Genomic DNA, 22,499 nt, shown 5'->3' with positions numbered 1-22,499 from the left:
TTCCCGATACATTCAGAAAGGTCTTAGATGACAGTCTTGCTTCTATAAATACTAAATTATTTACCACCGAATGATTTATAAAGTTAAATATTTTCTCAGATTGCAGTCAACTGTATGCTTACATCTTGATTCAGCTTTCCTTTGTACTACTTTTTTTGTTGTGGGTTGTTTTTTTTTTTTTTTGAGATCCAGGAATGTGAATTCTTGTGAGGATAAAGAGTTGTTACATCAGCAGCTGGAAAGCAATGGGAGAGACCATAAGGGAAACGGCAGAGTGAAAAAGTCCAGAATGAGAACACCAAGTGAAATAAATTAGTATGAAATACTCAATGCAAGTATTTTGTTGTTGCTGCAAATTAAACTTCACATAAATCAGAGTGACAAATAGTTCATCTCTAAGGCTAATCTGTACTGAGCACATTGCAGCATAGGCTGCAGGCAACTCTGTCGAGAGACTTTGTGCCTGAAGGAGCCCTGCTGGAAACCTTGCTTCCTGCCTTGTACTGTGTCTCTTGCCCTGTTATGTGATCAGATATATGCCCACTACATAACCAGTGCAGGTGTATATTGCTTTCATGGGATTCAGTGTGTGGGAAAATCGTTTAGATATTTCAGACAATGTGTCACATAAACATTTTAATTAATATCAGTGATAAAAAGAAAGTGGCATTATCTTCACCCTTTAGAGATATTACAGTTGTTTTAATCAGACTCTAGAATTAATGAGAACTCCGAGATTTTTGAAGGTGTTAAATTGTACTTTGTATTATTTTTTTAGTTTGGAAAAATTGCTGGCTTTATTCACTTTTAGAAACCTATGTGCATTAGTCAATAAAATTATTTTGTGTGAATATTTTTATACCAGCTGTGATAATACTACCTTTCAAATATTGTGAAATATTTTGGCTAGACATATACATAATTTAATAATAATCCTACCTCAGAGAATAAAGAACACTTTGAAACGGTAGTAGCTTTCTTAAATTCTTGTGTATGGCATGAACATAGTTTCTCTGTTTTCCTAGCTATAACTAGATATAACTCAAAATACACTGCTGATTTTTGACACACAACTATTAATTTTAATATTTTGTAGTCTAAGGCATTACACTAAAGTGAATAAAAAGTTGTAAAATTTGCAGTAAATTTGATTTTTATTTGTTTGGAAAATGCACAATAAGTTAAATGAATTTATGGAAAAATGTATATCTAAAATAAACTGTTGGGTTTTTAAAATTTTGTTCTGTTTTAAGCATACTAGTAGGTGTTTTTTTAAATCACAAATACCTTGTTTAACTGCATAACTTGTAGGAATAAAAAAATAGAGGTATAAAAAATCTGGACTGTATAAATAATGGTCCACTATATGCTGAGTACTAAATATGTAGCTATTAACTTTAATTTAATTAACTATTAATTTTAAATATTGGTATTGAGTGCTATTACTTCAAGTTTTATTAAAAATTAAGGGTGAAATTCTGTCTCTTTGGTGTCAATAGTATTGACTTCAGTGGAATCATAATTTTACCCTGAATTAGCACATTATTGTATACCTGCTGATTAGGGAAGTATAACAATCATATGACTGCTGGAGTGGGACAGTATTATTGGTCTTTGTTGTAATAGTTCACTTATTCAACTCACAAACAGTAAAGAAGGAAATGGGGCTAGGGACAAGCAATAAGCTTTTTGGTAATCTACTTCTCTAGTTTTAGTGCTTTTGTTGCTTATATTCTTCCATATTCTCTTCTGTTTCATCCAAAATCTGGAATAGAAAATCTTGGGTACTTACAAGCTGGAAAGCAAATCTGTTTTCGTAAAAAATATTTACCACATTCTGCTAGTGAAGAGTTTCTAGTCTGTGTTTTTCAAATAACTCAAGGCAAATAAGTCCCTGGGTGTGAGGCTCAGCCAAGACTATTGTTTCTTGGCAAAAACTAGATATAATTCTATTATCTAAATATGTTTTCACAAGAAAACATGAATTTCTGATATTTCACATGATGGTGGATTGAGGGAAGCCACTGAGATTATTCTTTTAGCCTTAGAGAACAATATTCCGTGTACGTATGTTAATCTTAGTGCTTATGCCATACCTCAGAGTGGGTGCCTATTAGTAAAGCTGTACTGAGTATCCTCAAGACTATGGTCCTGACTGATTCGCTAACCTCTAATATATGTGCCACATCTACTGCATGAACACACACATGGCACAAGCAAAAGTCAAGATTCTTCTGTTGACCTATTTAAAATACCATGACTTTCACACTAGCCCATTAAATCATTCACAAATTGTGTGTGCAGACTGGAGCAATAGGTGCCATCTGCTCCAGTTTCAGGCACACAGTCTATCAAACTCTGCAGCTACACTGTACCGAAAGGAACCCATGCTAATTCAAACTACAGGAATCCATGCTCAAAGTGACAGGGCCTTAAGTTGCTATCATTAAAAGGTGTGTTCTTTTCGTGCTATACTCTACCGTACATTTTGTCTGAATTAACTAAAAGTAGTCTTAAAATGTGTGATTTGTAGCTACTGTAATAAATAGCTTGTATTTAGTATGACAAGTAGAGATCAACCTTCTGAAGTAGTAGTAAGAGAACAATCTTCTCCTTATTTAATATAATGCAGAAGACATTAATATTTTGAAAGTATACCACAAACCCCAGATTTTTTGGTGTTTAGCAAATGAAACATTGAGTACTACTTATCTCAGAAAGTGACTTGCATCTTAACAGGAAACAAATCTTTTAAATACATATGTTAACATTAAACTAATTAAAAAATGTTTTATAGTCCAAAGTGATTAGAAGAAAAATTCAAAATAGACGCCATAACCTTGACAATATATTAAACTACTAAATTGCAAAGTGTGTATGAGAAGCAGGTAACAGGCATAGGAAAATACTAGCACTTAAAACTGTTTCATATAAATTCTCCTGAACATCTGATGAAGAAAAAGAAGAAAAAGCACTGTTTCTTATTTGACCATTTTGGATAATGTCAAATGCTAACTTCTACTGTTAACCTTAGAAAAATATACTGATGTAGTATATAGCATTGTTATTTATCTGCCATTTTATCAAGTATTATAGCTATTAATGGTAGAAAAAACATGACGTTTGTGTGATAAAGAAAAGTGTTTTCTCATAACTTTATATATATAGTGTTATAAGTAATTGAGATATAAATAAGTGGTACATCATGTTCAGTCAAGGAATCCTGACTTTCTTATTTCAGTAGTTCTATACATTATTTTGAATTATGAGTCTATTGACATGAGTAAGAATCTACTACTGTGCAGAAGGGCTGCATAATATGTGTTTTTATCAGAGTATAAAGCATCATACAACTGAATAATAGTTTTGTATGCTGTGAATAATAGCATACCGTATATAAAGCACATCCTTATTTTGTTATGATGGTTGATAAATGGTAAAAAACCAATAATTGATCTGGAAAACTGCAGAGTGCCATCAATTCTCTTTTGATGTATGAGAAGGTTGCACATACTCAGTACTTCACAGGATATACAAATTTAATCCAGTGTAGAAGTGTAATAAAATTTACAGTAATAGCATATACAAATATACAACAAACTACTTTAAAATGATTTTTTTATGATATTATATTATTCAAAACTGACTGTCTTCACTTTCTAGCACCCTGTGGAAGCCGGTCAACAGGCTCTGAAGGCACTGTATTATCACCAAACTACCCCAAGAACTATAGTGTTGGGCACAACTGTGTTTACTCTATCACTGTTCCTAAGGAATTTGGTGAGTAGACCTGGTCTCATTCATATCTTTTTTTGTTGCTTGGTTACTTTCAACAAGTCAGGATGATATGTATGATTGCTTTTATATTAAAGATATAAATGTGAAAAAGCTGTTTTAAACTGATATTTCTGTTTATACTTTTTATCATTTTTATAGTGCATTATTTTCTCGAAATGCTTATATTTACCATTATCTTTTGGAATTACTGTTGTTCATCTGTTTTTTTTTCTCACTGTGACAACCAACATGTAACTTAAAATAGTGCTGTGGTGCTAGCCAAATGTATTAGTGGTACCAGGTTTTTTTCACCCAAGATCATGTGCAAGGCTCTAGAAAGTGTAACGTAGCTACACAAATCCATGTAAGCAGAGGAAGAAATTTTTGGCTTAAATATATGGTTAATATTGCTTCTATAATTGTTGGCTTCTCTGCATCATGTGGCAATGCATAATCTTTCTTGAGGAATGAAATTGGAGCAAATACATCTGTCTGGTTTCTGTAGATTCCCAGATCCTCCATCAAAACTTAACTCGCATCTTAATATTTTTTCTGATGAATAGATGAATCTTTTAAAGATGTCTTCTGTTCCACACAAAGACAGGGCTTTTACAGCACTGCTTTATCTCTCTGGATTTATGAATTATTTTATCTCACTTTATTATTAAACAATGCCTATGATGACAGCTGATAATTTGTTGTTCAATTTGATTCCTTGGTAAGCAGTATGCCACATACTGAATATCATTTATTCTTTAAATATCCATGCCTCAGATTTATGCTTGGATAAGTAGGACTTTATTCTGACCCACTACTCACATTTCAAATTGTCAAATAATAGGTGCCTGGGTATGGGTATAGGTATTTATTAATCTTCTTTAATATTGATTCTGCAAACATTTTATCCACATGAAACACAATGCTTGAACTACTGTGTATCCATCTGCCATACTCATGACTGAACTTCCTTAATATCTTATTTATTTGTTTTTACATATAGCATAGAGGTGCATAGGCTAATACAAAATAAACAGGTTTTTTAAAGTATTGTCTCTTAAGCCATGGGAATCTCTACTTATTCCTCTAGAACATTCAGGAAAAAATTGGACACATTTGCACAGTTCTCAATTTATTTCTACCTGTTACCAGCATATGCTTTTGTCATAGCTAATTTGTTTTAGATAAACTGGAAAGATTATGTCCTCTCATTTCCATCAAATCCAATAATTTCTTAGTTTATGACTGTCGTGGTTCAGCCTCAGCTGGCAACTAAACACCACGCAGCTGGTCACTCACTCCCCCCCACCCCTGTGGGATGGGGAAGAGAATCCGAAGAGCAAAAGAACTTGTGGGTTGAGATAAGCACGGTTTAATAATTACAATAAAATAATAATTACAATAAAATAATAATTATAATAATGATTATGATAATAATGACAATAATGCTAATATAATAAAATGGAAAAGGAAGGCGAAGAGCAAAAAAAAGGAGAAAAAACCCCACAGAAACACAAACGATACAGCTGCTCACCACCCGCCAACCGACGCTGCCCGTCCCCGAACCGCGATTGCTGCCTCCCTCCCCCGGCCAGCCCCTCCCAGGTAACATACTGGGCATGATGTTACATGACATGGAATATCCCTTTGGTCAGTTTGGAACAGCTGCCTTGGCTGTGCCCCCTCCCCTCCCAGCTTCTTGTGCACCCGGCAGAGCCTGGGAAGCTGGAAATGTCCTTGACTAGTACAAGCACTGCCCAACAACAGCCCAAACATCTGTGTGTTATCTCAACATTTTTCTCATGCTAGGTTCAAAGCACAGCACTATGCCAGCTAGAGTGAAGAAAATTAACTCTATCCCAGCTAAAACCATGACAATGACACAGATGTCAACACGTAAAGAGTTAAAATTACTACAGTAAAAGATTTAAAATATTAATGCTCTGTACTTTATATCTTTGACATTCTGAATGGAAATATAATTTTTTGATTTCTGGAAATAAAGACAGAATTCCCAGAACAAGACATGGACATGGGGAACAATCCCACTCTTCTGCATATAACTTGGAATAATTTGGCTAATACTCATTTTCTTTACACGGTAAACGCCTTAAGATCAGTATTAAGGAATTATCTTTGACCCTTTCACAGTGCTTATACAAACAAACAAATAAAAAAAAAAAGAAGAATGCTGGCAGAAAGAAGGAAAATCATGGTTTAGAGCCAATTAAGCCTGCCATACAAGGATTCAGTGATGTATTTGGGATATGATTATGATATAATATCTGTCCTACCTCAAGATAGATCTTTACTCTTTCGTGTTTAAACACCGTATTTTGACAGTTAGGCCAGGTACCTGTAGATTATATCATGGAAGTATTTAATCCAGTTTTGTGAACACAGAAAAAAAAGAATGCTTGTGTGTTGAAAGAGAAAGGTAAAAAACGTACCTGGCAGTAGCCATTCAAAAATGAGGATGAGATGATATATTGAATAGGCCAAAACAAGTATTTCTATTTTAGATGCTTTTTTTCAGTGATGCTCCTACAGTAATAGGGAGCAGAATTCCTTGCACCCAAAAGCTCAAGTTTTAAAATATGAATCTTTGTTTGAACTAAACAGTGGTGTATTCTTTTTTGTAAGTTACTAATATGGGTTTTATTCTGTTTTGTGTGTGGGTTATTTTTTTAAAGTAATTTTCTTAAAGAAAACAGCAAAATCTCTTCTTCCATAATCTTCCCTATGGCTCCAACTTTAAATGTGAAATATAGTATTCAAATATTTGCTGAATGGAATGTCTTCAAGAAATATTTTGGCATCCAATACCATATATGGGGTCTTATAATAGAGCACAGTTAAAAAGCTAAACCCAGGTCAATATAGAAAATAATACAAACAGTGGAATAGCATATTCATTGTATAGAAGTGAACTCATTGGCCTGGATTCATTTTTGATGGAGTGGAAAGACAAGCTATTTCATGTGCAGTTTTTCAGGTTCTCAAGCCCAAAATTCTGTGGAAAAGTCATTGCATTGTGGAATTTTTTTCAATGTTTCATTATTCTGTCATGCAGAATCACAGTTGCAATATTTCATACCATGAAAGGTTTAAGCTAGAAGATAAATGATTCACAAAAGCACACAGTATGCCACAGGCAAAATCTTTTGTAAACATGGAAGACTCATCCTCTTTGACACTCTCCCACTGATATTTAAAAAGGGTGCAATGATTTTTAATTGTTCAACACAGAAATCCAGCACTGGTTACAATTAAAATGCAGATGTTTAAGTTTTTATTTTGTTTTCCTGATGCATATGAATTAATTTGTATGCTCTGCTCTGCATAATGGTGTCCTCTATACTTCTATTTAAATTAATATTTTTAACAGTAAAATAAATTTTATATCACCTTCCCTCAGCAAATGGCTTTCCTTTCTATTAGAACAAAAAGATAGTTTGATCATACACCATAGAGTATGTAAGTGTGGTTTATGAGATATGCTATCAGAAAATTGAGTACTGACTCTCAGTGGCCATCAAAAATATGAAATTTAAATCAGAGCTCTTTTTTTCCTACAAAGAAGCTAAAAACCATGTATACAGTAGGGAAAATGTCTAGTTTCTATGGAAACTGTATATTTGCTTTATATTTACAGGAAGAGATAGAATTTTAAAAATGACAAGCACTTTATTGATAACCATGATGTTTTAGGACAAGATTTCTTAGAATTTTGGCAATTAAGGTAGAGCCAGTTTACTTACTACAAAGAGGGAAGTTAAAATCCACTATTCTCTTCAGTTCCTGAATAACTGGCTTGTAGTCACAGACACCTTTCTATCATACAGTTAGAGCTTTTTCAGCTTTTCCTTGTGTCTTTTTTGAATGTCTATGTTATGAGATAGCCCTGAATTATTGTAAATAAGCAACAGAGAGAAGAAACAAATAGAACCAAACAGCAGGGGTTTGGGGTTATTATTATTACTTTTATTTATTAGACCCTTTAAAGAGTGATTTTTTGCAAATACTGGAAGGTACACGTACAACATTTATTCTGCCAATGAAGACATTGAGCAAACAATGTTGTCAACATTTGTTTTCTGTTAGATCACTCACTGCATCTAGAATTGTTAGGCATCTTAAAAGCCATGTCACACTAGTTATTTCAGTACTGTTTGATTTGGTCTCAAACTCAGTTTACATTTGGAAAGTAAAAAAGGATAGATCATACGTAGCAGAATGTCCCAAATTACAACCTCACGTCAAGTGGGAATAAGAACCAAATGGTACTTATGATAATACTTAGCTGCGTTAAAGTAAAACATTTACTTTTAATAACTTTAATCCATCATCATTGCTGTGTACATCTTTCATTCAAGAAATGTGGCACACATATATGTACCGACATTTTAAAATAGGATTTAACTCTCCATCTTAAATTAAAATGGATGGAAATGTCTGACAATATCTAGCTTTAATATTTTTAACCATGAGCTAAGCAATTATTGAATTAAGCAATATTTTTGCCTGAATGGGAGGTAGGGATGATAGAGGATAATCTGAAATATCAAAATGCTACCATAGGCAGGAATCTTATGCTGTTTCCTACCCTCTTTTTGTACAAATACTCACTTCAAAGTCAGTGGGACTGCGTTGTCCAAACAATGATCACTTATCAGCAAATTGGAGAGAAACTACAAAGACTGCCCAAAATGATTGTATGCCCAACTATATAAAGGCTCAAGACAGTAATTTCAGGGGAAAGGGACAATGATCCAGCTTGCACCGTGTACTTTATAAAAAGTAAGTCAGCCCACCTTTCCTTCCCAAAAAGAGATTGACTTCAAAACCACATGAGTCCGAGAAAAGTGATCATTATTTATTTGTGCATTTTGAAAAATATTTTTTTCCAACTATACTATTTAAGACAAAATATTCTACTTCTTGCATATGTGTTTAGAAGAATTTAGAATTTGAACAGAAAAGCTGACTGTATCACAGGATACTTCATTTAAAAACTAAAAATTGTTTGAAAAGATGAGTCACAGAATCAACAGAACCACAGTATGGTAGGGGTTGGAAGGGACCTCTGGAGATCATCTTATCCAATCCCTCCACTTGAGCAGGGACACCTAGAACAGGAGTCACAGGAATGCATCCAGGCGGGGTTTGAATGCCTCCAGAGAAGGGGACTCCACAGCCTCCCTGGGCAGCCTGTTCCACTGCTCTGGCACCCTCACAGGAAAGAATTCTTTTCTCATATTGAGGTGGAACTTCCTGTGTTCCAGCTTGTGCCCATTGCCCCTTGTCCTGTCATTGGGCACCACTGAAAAGAGTCCAGTCCCACCCTCTTGACACCTAACCTTCAGATATTTACGAGCATTTATAAGATCCCCCCTCAGTCTTCTCTTCTCCAGTCTGAACAAACCCAAGTGTCTCAGCCTTTCCTCATAAGGGAGATGTTCCAGTCCCCTGATCATCTTCGTAGCTTTCTGCTGGACTTGCTCAAACAGTTCCCTATCCTTCTTAAACTGGGGGGCCCAAAACTGGATACAGTACTGCAGATGTGGTCTCACCAGGCCAGAGTAGATGGGGAGGATAACCTCTCTCGACCTGCTGGCCACACTCCTTTTAATGCATCCCAGGATATTGTGGGCCTTCTTGGCCACAAGGGCACATTGCTGCCTCAGGGCCAGCTTGCTGTCCACCAGCACTCACAGGTCCTTCTCATCAGAGCTGCTTTCCAGTAGGTCAGCCCCCAGCCCGTACAGGTGCATGGGGTTGTTCCTCCCCAGGTGCAGGACCTTGAACTTGGTCTTGTTGAGTTTCATGAGGTTCCCCTCAGCTCAGCTCTCCAACCTGTCCAGGTCTCGCTGGATGGCAGCACAGCCTTCTGGTGTGTCAGCCGCATCACAATCATTTGATCCAAAAATGTAATGAAATTCAGTTTAGTTGAGCATGACAACTAGTTAGATTAGGAGTATGGCACTTAATTTTTCTGATTCATTTTCTCAGTTTTCTGAAGTATAGCGTGAACATCATGCAATACTGGGGGTATACATACAAATATTTATTATTGACAGTAGGAAGAACAATTTGCTGTATGAATAAAACCAATAGATGATAGAAAGTTCACACCACTTTTCCTTTTTTCTTGGCATTCTTTCAACTCTGTTGCCCTAATTTATCTTTTTAACACCATTCTGTTAATGGAAGATTTTAAAAGGATTTTGTACTAGCATCAGAGAGCTTTAGAATGTTTAGTAAATTCTTATAAATAAGCTTCAAGAGCTCAACATTAAAAAGTGTACGGAAATCCTTTTCTGCAATTTTCTCCAGTCAGTTATCTAAGCTTCATTCAGAAGTACATAAACAGCAGCATTATCTGTGCTAGAATTTAGAAACTCTAGCCAGAACTGAGATGTCATTGTGCAAAGGTTATCAGGCAGACACAGAAGTGGTTTTCATCCCAGAGGTGCTAAGCCTAATTAAGGTAATATGTAGTCAGACATACAATTGGCAAAGTATTCTTTCTTTTTTTCTTTTTTCTTTTTTCTTTTTTCTTTTTTCTTTTCTCTTTTTCTCTTTTTCTTTTTTCTTTTTTTTTTTTCCTTTTTTCTTTTTTTTTTTTTAAATTTTGTATTATCTGTAGGGATAGGAAATATTTACAACACTGGTGTAAATGCTGCTTTATGTTAATTTAGTTCATTGCCAGATTATTATTTTGATTTGAAAATTGTCTGAGTGGATTTAAATCTGGCAGGTACATGTCTTTTCATTTGACTGTTTTGTCAAGTTAATTTTGAGCTCATGAAGAACACTGAAGGGGGATAAGAACAGAGTCAGGTTGCCTAGAGCCAGAAAAATACGTAGGTTGTGTACATTGTGGTAGAAACAAATGAAACACCACACACACATACAATGGAAATTGCATATTCCCGATGAGCATGCGTTGAAGCGCTGAGTATGAATTTATTTTCCATTATTATTTTTATTAAATATAAAAGTAACATTTGAAATGTACAATGCATTTTTAAGTCATTGTTCATTTCTTCCGCATAGGAAGAAGATTATATAACTTTATAACAAATACCGTAAAAATGGGTAGAATCTGGTTTATTGTATTGTGTGCATTTTAGCAAGATAAGAATGTAAAGGTGATGAACCAGAAACATAAGAAAACTTAAAAGTCTCTCTTCTGTACAAGAAATGGATATAAAAATACTAATGGAAAAAATCTTCATCCATAAGTGTAAGATCTGGACCTTTGGAGTCACATGCAGTGATATCATCTGTGTTTCAATATGTGTAATCCAAGTGGGTCGCTCTACACCTGTAAATGTATCTTGTCTTGAAAAGCTTCCCTTAACATTGCTAATTTATGTGCATATGTTTTAGGTTTGCATGGAAAGCAAATAGGTATGTAATACATGTAATTTAACCCTCTGGAGGGATACTTTTCCTCTCGGTTTAGTTAGGTACCTAACTATGGAAGTTAGACATCTAGTCTAAGCTGTTCAGATGCTTGCTCTAATCAACAGATAAATATATTCCTGTGGCAAGATTCATCACATCTAAAACATCTGTCTGCAATTTTTGGAGAGAGAGAAATTCTTTGTAATGTAACAGAAACAGCACCACCTCATTTTGTCATATTTGTTCTGGCAGCTACTGCGGGTTAAATGAATTAGAGAACATTGCTGCTACTGTAATCTACATCCATCCAGTAGTCACGCTGTACACAAATAGCTTCGTGATTTCATCTTGCCAGTATATGGTAAGGCTGACAATTTCAGACACGTTTCAGTTAGCAGCCATTTAGGGGCTTGAGCTTGCATGATTCAAATTCAAGCTTTACTTAATGATTCCTCATCCTCAGATCTTTTAGACCTAACACAGGAGGCAAACAAAATCTGTGTCTTATTATTAAGCATATATTAGACATTCCTTCTCACCTAAATGTTGTTAGACCACATACCCAAACAGAATTTCAGGTGATGGACTGCATTATGTTAGATATTCTACAAGAACAGGAAGCCATGGCCTATAGCCTGTCTACACAATAAATACATAATGGGCTTATGTTCCCATTTGGAAAAAGAAAATGAAAGGCAGAATTAGTTACAGCTGGAAATATTTTTTGTTGTGTGAGTATATTTTTAGCAAGTATAAAGTAATTTCTTCTCCAGAATATATAATAAATGTACCTTAAAGTGCCACTTAAAATATAAATATTCTCAGAATTTGGTATAAAGTGAATTATAACACAAGAATTTAGCTTACATATGCAAATTAGGAAATAATTTTCCCATTGATAAAAACATTTATTTCTTTGATGAATATTTTGCAAATCTTAACAAGGCTGTGCCAAAGATTTTTATTTTTCATTGTATTTCAATCACAGAGCAATAATAGTAACTACTTAATTCACATAGGAATAGGCTAGTAGCAATATATTGTAAATTGAAGATGCCTGATAGAGAATGAATATATTTTTTATCATATTGTTAAGTGCACATGAATTATTGTGCTACTTGCTCTCCATAAAATAGCTGGAGATTGCAGTCTAAGATTTTGGGAGAATAGAGGTGAGCATTAGTTGTATAACTATTAACTTCTGGTTTGCTTTTCTAATTCAAGGCCAAGTTTGTGTCATCCAGATGCTGACTATATAATTTAAAGAACTGCCAGAAGGTCATTTCACATCGCTTTCCACTTATCTATGAATCTCCTAGGTTTATGAGAGGAAGGACTGGTAGGTTTTATATGCGCAAACTCACAGCTGGGGACTATTTCATTCATTGGTTCAGTGCTTAACATGCTTGCCAAGTGAGCAGATGCCAATAAAAAAGTCACCATAGGGTGACTTTTAAAGGAGATCAAACTATTCAATGTATTTTTTAAATAAAATTTGAAGACATTTACTATTTTAGTTGCTCAGTATGACTTGAAGTCACTTTTTTAATGCTGCTTTTAGATTTTTTCAATAAAATTGTTAGCTTTGACTCAAATATTAATAATGTTTTTGAGTAAAATGGCCAATTTAATACAGACCACTAACTAGCTTAAGCTATTGAGTTTGACTATAAAAATATGGCAACAGTATAGCTGTCTTTTTAATAGCCTAATAACAAAGTGGAATGATGACAAGACTACATCTGTGGTCTTCAAAGAAATTTATGGCTTTAGAATAAGTAAAATAATTTTACTATAATACCAATGAATCGATGAAAGATTTCTAAAGACTTTTTTGCCTTTTTTTCTGAGCAGTGTGACTCCAGCTGCTCTAAATATTTAATTAACAAACCTTGTTCACAGAAAAGGCTGCTATTAATGGAGCTGAAATTAGCCTGGGTTCCCGATTCCAAATGACAGAGGACAGACGGTATTACATTTGTCACTTACATGCTTTCCAAAACATGTTACTACCCCGAGTTGGAGACTGAGTGGTGGCATATTTTCTAAACATTTTGGTTTTTAGTTAGGTTCACTTCTGAGGACCGGATTGAAGTACTTTAGCAGCACAATCCCAAAAGCTTACATCACCGTTGATTAGGTCATTTTAACATAAAGTTATACTAAAAATGAAGGTGTCATTTTTACTCTTAATCTCTGCATGAGTGAAAAAACTGCTTTCTCAAGCCTGGCCAGCATAGGGTTGATTAGGTGGTGCAAAATTCCTTACTTCTGACCAGCAGACTTACGAGATTCAGGAGCATCCTACCCTCTTGCCAGCAAATGTCTGCACTAGATGGCAGCCTTCCTCATTCTTCCTGTTGGAACAAGGCTACAGACTACCTCATAATTCACCTAGCTGCATATGAAGCCAGGCAGAGAGCATGTAAACTTTCTCTGGAGAGCCTGACTCTTCAACGATTAGCTAGACTGTGGAAATTTGTACTTCTACTCTTCATTAGTAGGAAATACAGATAACAAAATAATCAAGAGAAAGTGGTTACATCGGTTTAAAGCTTGTGAATTTTCTGAAAACATTAATTTTGTATATATGGCGTATGTTCCAGTCCAGAAACTGGAAAGGATAAAAGTGCTTCTGCTTAGAACAAGATATAGTTTGTCTGGTAGGGTATACTTCTCAGATGATAGAGATGAATGAGGCTTCAATTTCCCTTAGGCTAACAAAAGTCTAAAACTATTCACCTACTCAACTAGTTTTTTAACTAATGGGCTACACAAAATTATGGAAAATGAAAATCGTACTAACCCCACAAACCAGTCTAGACTTCATCTAAGCAAATGGTGTTCTAATAGGGGGATTGGTAGATTTGACCTTATAACTCAGATACTAAGTTCTGGAAATAACTCTTCCTGGCTTCATAAAAGGAGTGACTAGTCATAATCACTTAGCTGTTCATAAATATAATTTGCTTATATTTAAATTACCTGAAAAGTTTTGAAGCTAACTGTATTTTCAGTAATCAGTAGATATTGGCCATTAGACCGGGCTTTTCTTCCTCTTGGGTTTTTTGGGTGTTTTTTGTTTTATTTTCATTTTCCCACATTTGTAGCTGCAAAAATCAATAGAAAAGTCATCCTAACAGAACAACTGAGGAATCTCCAAGTGTCTACTCCCTGATACAGAAATTTCACTGCTTGGCAATAAAAAACAGAGAAACCTGGTCAGGGAATCTGTGAAGGGTCATTGTGACCATTGACAAGTTTCCATCTTGAAGTGTTCCATTATATGTATGGGAAGGAGTTCATTAGGATCAGGCTAGGACCAAGGAACTGCAAAAAATCCTTTTACAGAAGTCTTCTACTTATAAAACTTTTCAGTATTAGGCCCTGCTCTTATAATCCATACTTCTCACCTTTACTCTTCATTATATTCTTTTCAATATAAACCATTCCACTCTCAAGTAAGCTTATCTGTATTGACTCAGATGTTTGTGTTCACCACTGTGTACACAGACACAATCTTCAGAGATTCAGGATTTCTCTCAGTGATTTCCCTGTGCTTACCTTTCTTTAGAAAACAAATAAAAAGCTGTTTGCAATCCTCACTAAACTTTGTTTTGCGTTTCTTCTAATTGCAGTCCACATTCTTAAAACAGAATCTCTGAGCACTCTATTTTACTGAAGAAAGACTGGGGTTTTTAGCTATTTGTTGCTTGTATCCAATGATTTATTTATAGTCATTTAAAAATAAATATTCGAGTTAAACTTGGGAGAGACCTGAATTGCATCTAGCCTGTTAGCATCAGTAAAAACAAACAAACAAACCCTACAAACAAACAAACAAAAAACTTGGAAGACAGTCTCTTACACACATTTTGTGGCCAAAAAACCCCTTTTTATAAGAGTTCAGAATTCAAAATGTATTTTGAGAAGTCATTAAAAGACTGTCAAAATACAGCTATTTGGTGAGAGGAAATTGCTTTGAGTTGCTACAGATGTTGAATAACTGTTTTGGGAGCAGGAGTGCAAAGCCAGATGATTAGGCTATTGTTCCTCATAGGTCCACCTGGGTGATGTCAATTAGGCAGGAGAATGGCAGAAGACCATAACATTCAGAGATTGCAAGGGATAAATAGCAGAAGAAGTGACGGGAAGAATATGAAAAATAGTTTATATACGTATGTATGGATATATATAACTATGCCTGTATGCTCCCTGAAAGCAACACACAACTAATGAGACATGCCCAGCTCTAACTGATCATAGGAGTGTTGCATGCACTGGGAAGAAAAAGACAAACACAAACTTTGTTATTGTCATGGGGTGAGACATATCCAAGAACACTGCTCAGATAAAAGACACATGTACCACATCTATCCAGGTCTAACAGATAAAATTATTCCCATATGCACAGAAAAGAAGATAAAAAACCCACAGATGAACCTTGTGAAAGAGTTACCCTAAAGTGGAAATGGTATGTACAGGCATCCGGATGCCAGGCAAGACTCAGACATGTCAAGCATTTGATGCAAGTATTCTGTTTCCCTGCATGTATGTTACTGGTCACAGCTTGACCAGAGGATGTGGTGTCTTGGCTGGTGTGAGTGTGAAGTTATATATATGTCACAGAACAGAAAACAGCCTATCACTACCTACTTCTATCCACTACATTATCGACCCTGCTTTGTAAATATATTTGGGATTATATGTCATTGAGTGGTGTGGTTCTCGTTGTGACTATCATCTAGCAAATTCCACTCCAACAGTGTATGTCTTATATGTAGCATTAGATGGACCTCTCTGCTTTTTGCTTTAATACTTGAGGCCTGCACAGACCTGTCATTTTTAAATACATATATATGTGATGGGAAACATCCGCTTGCACTGTTTAGAAGTTATCATAGTCAATCAGAAGTAGGTTTTGACAAAAAACTTTTTTTGTGAGATTTCTTTTCATGACTGAATCACCCAGTCAAACTGTTATTTCCCCAAGCTATCTGTTCCTGCTGCTCTCTTTCTCCTTTTCCCCTTTCCTGGTCTCTATAAAGGACTGTGGGTCCTTTAGCAAACTAGTTTTGCTGTATCTTCTTGTCTATACTTTCGATGGTGTAACCAAGATGATAGTGAAAATCCTCAGAATATTAACAAATACTATTAAGATATTACAAATGTTCACATTTCATATTGTATTCTGTAGAGAGGGTAAACAGTAATAATATGAATCTGATGATTATTTGATATAAGAATTGACCAATGTCTGGCAATTTACCGGAAACTCTATTTCAAGAAAAAGTTCATGGCTTCATCTTCTATGTCATGTCCAATTAAATATTTTTAATATTAATTTTTAATATAAAAGTACACAGTTAAAACTTTTGATTAGTTTAATATACCACCAAGATATGCATGTTTGTTTTCATTCATAATCTTACGCGACTGATCGACCTTCCTCTTCTTTTTCATAAAATCCCAGAATCCCAGAAAATAGAAATATTTAGGTGGGAAAAGACCCTTAAGATCATCAAGTTCTACCATTAACCTAACACTACCAAGTCCACAGCTAAACCATGTCCCTAAGAACAACACCAAATACCTCCAGGGATAGGGACTCAACCACTTCCCTGGGCAGCCTCTTCCAATGATTGACAACCCTTTTGGTACAGGCACTTTTCCTAATATCCAGCCTAAGCCTCTCCTGGCACAACTTCAGGCCCTTTCCTCTTACCCTATTGCTTGTTACTTGGAAAAGGGACCAGCACCCACCTTGTAACAACCACCTTTCAGGTAGTTGTAGAGAGCAATAAGGTCTCCCTTCAGCCTCCTCTTCTCCTGACTAAACAACCCCTGTTCCCTCAAACTCTCCTCATAAGATTTGTGCTCTAGACCCTTCATCAGTTTTGTTGCCCTTTTCTGGACATGCTCCAGCACCTCAATATATTTCTTGTACTGAGGGGCCCAAAACTGAACACACTATTCAAGGTGTGGCCTCACCAGTGCTGACTACAATCGCTTCCTTAGTCCTGCTGGCCACACTATTCCTCATACAAGCCAGGGTACTGTTGGTCGTCTTGGCCACCTGGGCACACTGCTGGATCATGTGTAGCCAGCTGTCAACCAACATCCCCTGGTCCTTTTCCACCAGGCAGCTTTCCAGCCACTCTTCCCCAAGACTGTAGCGTTGCATGGGGTTGTTGTGTCCCAAGTGCGGGACCCAGCACTGATCCTGTTGAACCTCATAGAGTTGACCTCTGTCCATCAGTCCAGCCTGTCCAGGTCCCTCTGTAGAGCCTTCCTACCCTCAAGCAGATCAACACTCCCACCCAGTTTGATGTCATCTGCAAACTTACTGAGGGTGCACTCAATCCCCTCATCCAGATCATTGGTAAAGATATTAAACAAGACTGGCCCCAACACTGAGCCCTGGGAAACACCACTTCTGACTGGCTGCCAACTGGATTTAACTCTGTTCACCGCAACTGTTTGGACTCAGCCATCCAGTCAATTTTTTACCAAACAAAGAGTACACCTGTCTAAGCCATGAGCAGCCAGTTTCCCTAGGAGAATGCTGTGGGAAATGGTGTCAGAGGATTTGCTAAAGTCCAGGTAGACAACATCCACTGCCTTTCCCTCATCTACTAGGTGGTGTAGGATCACTAGATCTACTAGGATCACCTTGTCACAGAAGGGGTTCAGGTTAGTCAGGCAGGTTCTGCCTTTCATAAACCCATCCTGACTGGGCCTGATTGCCTGGTTGTCCTGTACGTGCCATGCGATGGCAGTCAAGATGATCTACTTGTTTACCTACCTGGCACCAAGGTCAGACTGAGAGGCCTGTAGTTCCCTGGATCCTCCTTCTGGCCCTTCATGCAGATTGGCGTCACATTTGCTAACCTCCAGTCAATTCGGACCTCCCTACTTAGCCAGGACTGCTGATAAATGATTGAAAGTGGCTTGGTGAACACTTCCACCAGCTCCCTCAGTGCCCTTGGGTGGATCCCGTCCAACCCCGTACACTTATGTGTGTCTAAGTGGTGTAGCAGGTCACTAACCATTTCCCCTTGGGTTATGGGGGCTTCATTCTGCTCCCCATCCCTGTCTTCTGGCTCAGTGGGATGGGTACCCTGAGAACAATTAGTATTACTATTAAATGCTAATGTATTTATAGGCACATTTTGTATTGTTTTTTATGGCAGTAGCCAGCTTAAGTTCTAGTTGGGCTTTGGCCTCTCTAATTTTCTCCCTGCATAGACTCATGACATGCTTGTAGTCTTCCTGAGTTGCCTGCCCCTTCTTCTAAAGGTCATCAACTCTCCTTTTTTTCCTGACTTCCATCCAAAGTTCTCTGTTCAGCCAGGCCTGTCTTCTTCCCCACCGGCTTGTCTTTCAGCACATGGGGACAGCCTACTCCTGTGCCTTTAAGATTTCCTTCTTGAAGAATGTCCAGCCTTACTGGCCCTTCAGGACAGTCTCCCAAGGGATTTTGTTAACCAGGCTCCAAAACAGGCCAAAATCTGCCCTCCAGAAGCCCAAGACAGCAGTTCTGCTGACCTCCCTCTGTACTTCCTCAAAAAATCTATCATATTGTGATCACTATGCCCAAGACAGCCTCCAAGCATCACACCTCCCACAGGTCCTTGTCTGCTCACAAACAACAGGTACAGTGGGGCACCTTCCCTCATTGGCTCACTCACCAGCTGCATCAGGAAGTTATCTGCCACACACTCCAGGAACCTCCTAGACTGTTTCCTCTCTGCCGTATTGTATTTCCAGCAGATATCTGGTAAATTGAAGTCCCCCACAAGAACAAGGGCTAGCGATTGTGAGACTCCCCCCAGCTCCTTATAGAATGTTTCACCTGCCTCTTCATCCTGTTTGGGTGGTCTATAACAGACTCCCACCATGATACCTGCTTTGTTGCCCTTCCTCTTGATTCTTACCCATATATGCTCAACCCTATCATCACCGTCATCAATCTCTAGACATTCAAAACTCTCCTGAACATACAGGGCTACGCTATCACCTTTCCTTCCTTGCCTATCTGTTCTGAAGAGTTTATAGCCATACATTGCAGCACTCTAGTTTTGCAAGTCATCCTACCATGTTTCCATGATGGGAATATATTCACACTGCATGGTGTGAATACATAACCACATTGCAGTTATTTGACATTAAACTGTTCACAGCTAGCTTCAGTGGAACTTCTGTTGAAGAAGTTAGTTGCTGGCATATCCTGTCATCTTGTACTCTGTTGCATGATGTAACATATTAAATAGTATGAACTCTCTTAAGCAAAATGATTTCTGCCCCTGAAGCTGTAGGCTTTTATCAGCAATTTCTATTTGTTATTCGTTGTCCCATTCATGGAGCAAATGGATCAATATTTCCCAGAGATGGATGACTCTTTGTGATACTTCTTTTGACTTTTTTGGATTTTAAAACTGAATCTTGGACAAGATTCCCAGCTATAGCTATACAGCTCCCCTGAAATAGGGAAAATATTTCTAATACCTGTTAACCTTGGATGTGCTTTTCATTATACTTCAGATGTTCTGTTGTTGAAACAGAAAGAAAAATCAATTTTTCTAAAGCCTTTTTTTCCATTTTTGTTATGCTGTTTTTGTATACATAATTTACATGGGCAACGGTTTTAAACTAAAAGAAGGTAGATTTAGACTGGATGTAAGGAATAAATTTTTTACAGTGAGGGTGGTGAGACACTGGATCAGGTTGCTCAGAGAAGCTGTGGATGCTCCATCCTTGGAAGTGTTCAAGGTCTGGTTGGATGGGGCTTTGAGCAACCTTATCTAGTGAAAGATGTCTCTGCCCCTGTTGGGGGAGTGGACTAAATGATCTTTAAAGTCCCTTCCCACTCAAACCATTCCATGATTCTATGAGAAGTGAGAGGATTATTTATAAATATAAATGCATTTATGGACTCAGAACTAGTGATGGAATGGGACAAACACATACAACAAAAAACCCAGTATGGTTTTACCAGCTATCTTGAAGAATCTTCTACTATCCAATAGTAACCAGTGCATCAAATGACTTTTAACAAAAATATTCTTTCATAAAAATTATATTTGCTAACATTAATGTTGTAAAGATTTTTAATTAATATTATTATTTTGTTTCTGATACTTAGTTTTAATGATTTAAGGGGATTTCATAATAACATGGTTGAGGAAAAGTGTGGTAGATTCTGTTTCTTTGCCTTCTTTATCAAGAAGATATGAAGTTTCTTATTTGTTTCTGGTGAGTTAAATTCTGGAGGAACAAACTACACTGGGTGAAAAATTTACCACTTTGAATAAAGTCCAGGAAACATTATTCTAACACTTAGGTGGCCTTATTTTGAAAAGTAAACAGAGAATTTGATTTAATGAGTTTAGTGTAGAACAAGTCCTCAAGTCTGTTTTTGGTTTTTTGTTTTTGTTTTTTCTTTGTAATACGATCACTTTTGGAGGAATAGTGACCACAAAATAACTAGAAAATAAATTATAAACATGAAATATTGTTAAATTTTAAAACCAAAACAATACAGAGCTCCATTTAGTTTTGTTTTGTTTTGTTTTGTTTTTTTAAATATTAGAAGCCCTATTTAAACATGAGTAAAGTTTTATCTCCCTCTTATTGAGGTTAATTTCTAATTTTATGGATGAAACTACAAAATACTATTCATAACTGCAGAAACCAAGAAAAAGAAAAGTACTGATGATTGGAAATAAGCTATAATAAAATTTCAGTATCTGATTTCAGAAATAAGGATAGATAGAACATCTTTAAAGGTAAAGAGGTTGAATATATCCTTGTTTCCAAGGTCATCCTCCCACAAAAATCTGTTTTCTGAAACTTGAAGCATTTATATCTATATGATCATTTATATGATTACTACCCATATTGTGATGACCCAACTCTAATTCCCAACAGTCTAATTACATTCTGAGTCAACAGAAAATTGGGGGAAAAAAAAAAAACAACAAAACCAACAAACAAACACAAAAAGCACCCCAGATGGTTTTTCTATTTATCATTATAATTGTTCAAAAAATAGTGGTAGCAAGAAAGTCAACGACAAAATGCATTTTAAGTCTCACTGAAGCTGGTATTCATTCTATTTATTTTCAGATTCTTAATCAATATCTCTAAATTAAGAAAATATTAATACTAGGTAACTGATCCAGCCTTTAACTGAAAGAGTTGCCTATCTTTGTACAGTAGTTTTAGAAACACTTTATTGCAATTTGCTTTTAATTTTTCAGTAAAGTTATTAAAAGTGTATGGGTGGAATTCTAATATAAGTACCCAGCCACAGAAATCACCAGAAAACTCTTGCCCTGTACAGGCCTGCCAGAATATAGGTATTTAATTGAGGCATTAGTCTTTGTAAATTTAATTTATTTCAAGTATTAGAGACACTTCCTGATTTTTTGCTTTAGTTTAAGATAAAATATGCATTCATGTTTCTAAGCCATTATTAAGAATATTCGCAATGAGAACAAGAATAAGCAGATGTGAGTCAGTTATTGAAGATAATGAAGGGAAGGGAAACAGTTTCGTTTCTTAGTACCCAGGTATTAACAAGTTCTTATCATTGGATTTTCACTTTATTGCTCCTTTTCTCAATAATCCCAGATCAGCTTGAGGATCATGGGTTTTGAGGCATAATATGTAGAATCTAACACTCCTATTTATTTAAAGTAGTCTCCTTTCTGCCTTTATCCAAAAGATTTTCTTCAAATCCTAAATTTAAAATGTACTTATTTCCTTCTCTCCAGGCTGTCATGTAAATAAGAGACAATTTTTTGTCATTATGATGTGCAAGTAGGCAGGATACCCTGAAAGGGAAAAGACAATTATGTAGCACACTTCTCTCTTAGGCCCAGTAATTGTAGCCTATAGCTGAAACATTTTTTATAGTGCCATGCAGTTGGTGTGTGAATAGGATGGAGGAAACAAAATCCGAGACCGTACAGCCAACAACTATTAACATTTATTTTATTCTGAAAAAAGCTGCTACTCAGGATAATAATACTGAGAGACCAGTTGTGTGCATTGCATGCTCTGTGGTCACTTCTTCTGTTCCTTTTATGAACAAAAATTAGTGGAAGAAGTTAGAAACAGCACAGCATAGGAGGCAATTGCCCTGCTACTACAAAAGTATTCTGAACTGTGTCTGCATCTTGGAAATGTGAAGATCTTGCTAATCTTGAGCGCGGGCAGAATTTTCTAGTCCTGCCTCATTGCTTTCTTACACTATTACTTATTTGCTTTTAGAAAACAAATCTGAATCACACTTTCATAACATCTGA

At 36.2% G+C, this 22,499-nt stretch overlaps 1 protein-coding gene across 1 annotated transcript in view; it reads left to right on the top strand.

The window, feature by feature from the left end:
- The window catches only part of CSMD3 (CUB and Sushi multiple domains 3), a 614,053-nt gene that overhangs the window by 425,233 nt on the left and 166,321 nt on the right, over positions 1 to 22,499 (top strand). The window contains exon 32 of the mRNA XM_075085810.1: positions 3,664 to 3,780. Coding sequence (XP_074941911.1) covers positions 3,664 to 3,780 — 117 coding nt within the window. The remainder of the gene's footprint in view (positions 1 to 3,663; positions 3,781 to 22,499) is intronic.

Source organism: Phalacrocorax aristotelis, chromosome 2 (assembly GCF_949628215.1).
Source record: "Phalacrocorax aristotelis chromosome 2, bGulAri2.1, whole genome shotgun sequence".
Taxonomy (NCBI): Eukaryota; Metazoa; Chordata; class Aves; order Suliformes; family Phalacrocoracidae; genus Phalacrocorax; species Phalacrocorax aristotelis.
Note: the sequence above shows the minus strand (reverse complement) of the source record. Positions and strands in the feature narration are given on the sequence as shown.